At 36.5% G+C, this 5,478-nt stretch overlaps 1 protein-coding gene across 1 annotated transcript; it reads left to right on the forward strand.

The window, feature by feature from the left end:
* Positions 1-1,149: 1,149 nt before the first annotated feature.
* Positions 1,150-1,557, forward strand: LOC102727095 (ferritin light chain-like). The gene has a single exon (XM_081810725.1). The coding sequence runs from the start codon at positions 1,150-1,152 to the stop codon at positions 1,555-1,557; it is 408 nt and encodes a 135-aa protein (XP_081666851.1).
* The last annotated feature ends 3,921 nt before the right edge of the window (positions 1,558-5,478 follow it).

A 5,478-nucleotide genomic window follows, 5' to 3' on the forward strand; every position in this document is an offset into this window, starting at 1 on the left:
TGGATGGAACTGGAGGGTGTTATGCTGAGAGAAATAAGTCCATCAGAGAAAGACATGTATCATATGATCTCAGTGATATGAGGAATTCTTAATCTCAGGAAAGAAACTGAGGGTTGTTGGAGTGGTGGGCGGTGGGAGGGATTGGGTGGCTGGGTGATAATCATTGAGGAGGGTTTGTGCTATGATAAGCGCTGTGAATTGTGCAAGACTATTGAATCACAGATCTGTACCTCTGAAACAAATAATATGTTAAAAAAAAAAAAAGAAGAAGATAGCAGGAGTGGAAGAATGAAGGGGGGAAATCGGAGGGGGAGACAAACCATGAGAGACGATGGACTCTGAAAAACAAACTGAGGGTTCTAGAGGGGAGAGTGGTTGGAGGATGGGTTAGCCTGGTGATGGGTATTAAAGAGGGCATCTCTGCAGGGAGCTCTGGGGTTATACACAAACAATGAATCATGGCACCTACATCAAAAACTAATGATGTAATGTATGGTGATATTCATAACATAATAAAATTTTAAAAAAATCAAAATGGATCAAAGTCCTACATTTAAGAACCAAAACTATAAAACTCATAAGAGAAAACAGGTATAAAACCTCTAGGACCTTGGGTTAGGCAATGGATTCTTAGATATGACATCAAAGGCACAAGCAACCGAAGTGAAAAAAATAAGTAAAAATCTTTGCCTCAAATGAAACTATCAATAAAGCCAAAAGACACCCACAGATGGAATATTCACAATGAATGTGATAAGGGCCTATTATCTAAAATATATAAAGAACTATCAACAACAGAAAGACAAACAACCTAATTTAAAAATGAACAAAGATTTGAACAGACATTTCTCCAAAGAAGACATACAAATGGCCAATAAACACATGAAAAGATGCCCAATATCATTAGTCATTAGGAAAATACAAATCAAAACCACAATGAGGAAGTGCACCCAGCAGTCCTGCAGATTTGTCTCTTGCTTCAACAGTGTTTGGATAGAATGGACCCAGGGACACCCCTTCTACCAGCCTCTGACCACCCTCCAGCCTTTTTTCCAGTCACAAGCTTTGGAGCCATCTTCTCAGCCACACTCTGCCTCCAGGACCAGCCAACACCTTATTTTGAGCTTAGCTCCTTATTACCAATTAACCATGAACTTCCAGATTCATCAGAATTATTCCACCAAGGTGGAGGCTGCAATCAACTGCCTGGTCAACATGCAACTGCAGGCCTCCTACACCTACCTCTCTCTGGGCTTCTATTTTGACCATGATGATGTGGCTCTGAAGAACAGGGGCCACTTCTTTGAGTTGGTTGATAAGAAGGTCAAGGGTCCTGAGTGTCTCTTGAAAATGCAAAACCAGTGCAGTGGCCACACCCTCTTCCATGATGTGCAGAAGCCATCCCAAGATGAGTGGAGTAAAACCCTGGATTCCATGGAAGCCACATTGCTTCTGGAGAAGAACCTGAAGCAGGCCCTTTTGGATCTGCATGCCCAGGGTTTCTGCACATGCAGACCCCCACCTCTACGACTTCCTGGAGAACCTCTTCCTAGATGAGGAGGTGAAGGCAGGCAATAGGCAGCTTTTTAACCACCCTGGTGCCCTCTTCCAAGCTGTGGACCAAATGGAAACAATAAAGCTTTTCACCACAAATAGACAAACAAAAACCCACAAGGGGAGACACTTCCCACCAGAAAATAGTGGCTACAATAAGAGACACAAAATAACAAGTGTTGATCAGGATCTGGAGAAAGTGGAATACATTGCTGGTATGAATGAAAATGGTAAAGCCACTTTGAAAAAATTTGGCAATTCCTTCCAAGTTTTATAAAGTTCTGTATAAAAATGAATAAATAGAAAAGAGAATCAGAATGAAAAACACCAATGAACTTTTTAGAGCAAACTATAGGTAGGGAACTTCCAATCTAATGATGAACATGAGAAATCCAAAACGGATCTATATCTCTCACATAAGATTCAACCACGATGAAAACAAATAATAATAGTATTTTGACCTGCTCACATTAGTACACTTTTCATGTTTTCAATCCTATAATCCCACTTAGATAAGCTGTGGTAAGGCTGTGAAACTGGTGATTTTACAAAGCTATCGCCACCACTACTACCACAAAGGCCAGAAGGGATTTTTGAAGGAGGCCAGAAAAAAGAAAGCCACAGAAACAACAGGTGCTCTGAACAACTTGGGAGAGAGAACTGAACTGCTCCTCAGGGTGATCCTAAGAACTAGCATATTTTCAAATCCCTGTTGGAAAAGAGACACAAGTAACTTACCTCCAAGTTCCTCTTTATTTCACTCCACAGTCCCTGAGAAGTGACATGTACACCACTGTTTAGTACTAACAGGCTCTGAGATGCCAGAGTTCACTCCCAAGGAAAAATAGTCTTTGAATTAAGAATCCTTTGTATATATGTTTTCTTTGAGAAACAAACAAATTTAGTTGATTATTGACAAATTCATTTTTTAAATTCTGTGATCCATAAGCTTGGATATGTCTTGAAAGGAATACAGAATTGTGAATGAAGCACAGGCTTTGGAATCCAGAAAAAATGTTCTATCACTTTCTAGCTGTGTGATTTCAGGCTTGTAATAACAATGCTTACATATCACTGGGTATTCTAACCATTTCAATAGGTTAACTCATTTAACTTTCATAATAACTCTATATGTAGTATTATTATTGATTCTACCTTAAAGATGAGGAGCTGAAGTTTAGAGAGATAAAGTAGTTTTATCAAACCCTACGAGTAAGTGACAAAACTAGGATTTGAATGCAATCACCTTAGTTCCAGAGACAACACTCCTATCTCATCATATTGATTTTTTATGTGCTGTTTCTGATATTTTTTTATTCATTGCTCTTTATTCAACTATAAAACAGAATGAATTCATAGGAACATAATAAAAATTAAATAATATATATGAAGCACAGTTCCTAGAAATATAGTAGGTATATGATAAATAGATTCTACTATGATGGTTATTAACATAGATTATGGTGTAGGGTCTAAAAGCAGCCCCATTATCTCTCCCAGAACTCAGTATTTCCAGGTAGATAGATGAGAGATGAGAGATAGATAGATAGATAGATAGATAGATAGATAGATGATAGATAAATCTGTCAATATCTGGAAAATGTACAATTTCATGAAACTTTGGAGAACAATGTAGAGAATTCTAATATCAATTGCTCTGTAGTTTACACATATGACTTAATGTTAACAAATATTATAACCACCTATGTTTTAACTTTTCTGAGTTATAACTCATAGAATAAAATAACATAAGAATACTTAAGGGTCATTTAATTCAAATTGCAAGCCATAGTAGAAACAGATTCTACAGCATCTCTGACCTCAAATTTCAAATTCCATTTCCATACTTCCATCTTCTTCATTATGTTATTCATCCCATTGTTACATAGTCTTAATTTTTCAGAAAGTAATATCCTCTATTAAAATGAAATAAGCTTACCTTCATCTAAAAAAATTAAAAATAAATAAATTAAGTTCAATCAGCCCCTCCATATAATTGTTCTAGTTTGAAATATAGATGTTAGAGGAGTTTTAAATTCAACTCACATTTAAAACTCTCCTTGATGCTTTGGTCCCCACTTTGTTCACTCCTCTGCATGATTTGTATACACCTTTTTTTCTTCATTAAATTATTAGATCACTTGAAAGGAGGGAGCTTATCTTTTTATTTGCCCTTGTAACTGTTACAGTGTCCAACACCATGCCTAGTATAAAGAAAATGTTTACTAAATATATATGCAAAAGAAGGAAGGAGGAACTAGAACAGGAGGAAAGAAGGAAAAGAAACAGAGAAGGCAAGGAAGAAAACAGAAAGGCAACTAAAAACTAACAAAAAATTAAAGTTAGAATGAAGAGCATTCTGTCTTCATGAAATATACTTTATCTTTGTGAAAAATATTCCAGTATATATCAACTATTGCAAAGTTTACTCTACAACCACTTTCATAACATTTTATTAATTATCTTAGTTTCTAACAGTTGTTCTGGTAAAGAAAATATAAGATGGTATTTAGTCCATTTTCCTCAGAATTAACTAGCCTGAAAATTGGGTGATACTTTGGACTAGAAGGAGTTGTCAATTCTTCTGAAAAATCAGAAAGGGTTAGATTTAGTTTCCCCATTTAAATACAAGTACTACTAGTGAGCTCTCAATGTAATTTACACTCAATGTGTAACATTTTCAAAACTAAGGTTTAAGGAAGGCCCACTGTATGAATCCAAGCTTTGCCAGCTGTCAAGTAACCATTCTATGTCCGGCAGCTGTGGATGGTGAACAATGCAACTAATGTAGCTGTCAGAAAGCCAAGTATTTTGTTTATGACCTCAATAGTGAATCATGAATACTGGCTAATTTCTGGCCACCATGTGCAAAAGGGCATCCTCTTACTTTCTGTCAAGTCAGTAATGTTTAAAGGGAGTTATATTACTCTGAGTTCAATAAATCTAGAATAATGGGCATAAGAATCTCATGATCTTAAATATTGAGTCTAGAAAAATTCAATATATCTATATAAAATAGATTATTTGCCCTACCTTTGATTTCCTTTTATCTGTTGCTTAAAAGTTCAGAAAACTGTAGGATTTGTATACTTGAAAATAGTTTAAAAACAAATGAAAACAGTAGATTAAAAATCATTAGTCCATCTAAACTTTTTTACAAACCAGTGAGCATAGCAATAGCCAATTTCAGATAAAAGGAGGGAAGCTTTGGTAGCTAAAGCAACACACAGCAGGTGAGTGACAGCAAAAAACAACACTGATGTCTGTGCTACCCACAGCAGATGTCAGGCCCTGACCCTGCCAAAACACACTGAAATGTGTGACTATCACTGGTTTAGCACAAAAGATGGTTAAACTAATTGTTAAATCCTCAAAAAGCTGAGAAAAAATAACTTAGCTTTCAGTCATTATTTTATTAATTCAACAGATAGTTATTAAGCAGTCAATCACAGACTAAAGTCCAAGCATTCAAGACTAGTATAAGACAAGTTCCCTATTCTCACAATCTAGTGTGAGACAGATATATAAACATAAATGGAAAAAGTGTTAATAAAGAACAAAGCATCAGATTATTTAGGAAAGGCTCCACAGAAGAGGTAACATTTAAGCTGGGTACAAAAAAACTGAGAAGGGCATACCAGGCAAATGGGAGGGCATGGATAGAGGTACAGAACATAAAAGGGCCTGGCTTTGGAGAAAAACTGAATTTGAGTGTAACTAGAGTCCAGAGTTTGTGTTGGTGGTTTATGGGAAATGCAACTGGAGAAGTAGGTTAGTATCAGATTGTGAAAGCAGAGAGTGAAAACCTACAGAGGAAAGCAAGATGATGGCATGAATCTGCTTATTTGGGGGAAAAGATGCCTCAGGTAGACATGTGGAAGACAGCCTGCAGTGGGAAGGAGCTGGTGGCAAAAAGACAAATGT

The sequence above is a fragment of the Leptonychotes weddellii genome, unplaced genomic scaffold, assembly GCF_054177405.1.
Source record: "Leptonychotes weddellii isolate Sample4059 unplaced genomic scaffold, ASM5417740v2 HiC_scaffold_3512, whole genome shotgun sequence".
NCBI classification, from domain to species: domain Eukaryota; kingdom Metazoa; phylum Chordata; class Mammalia; order Carnivora; family Phocidae; genus Leptonychotes; species Leptonychotes weddellii.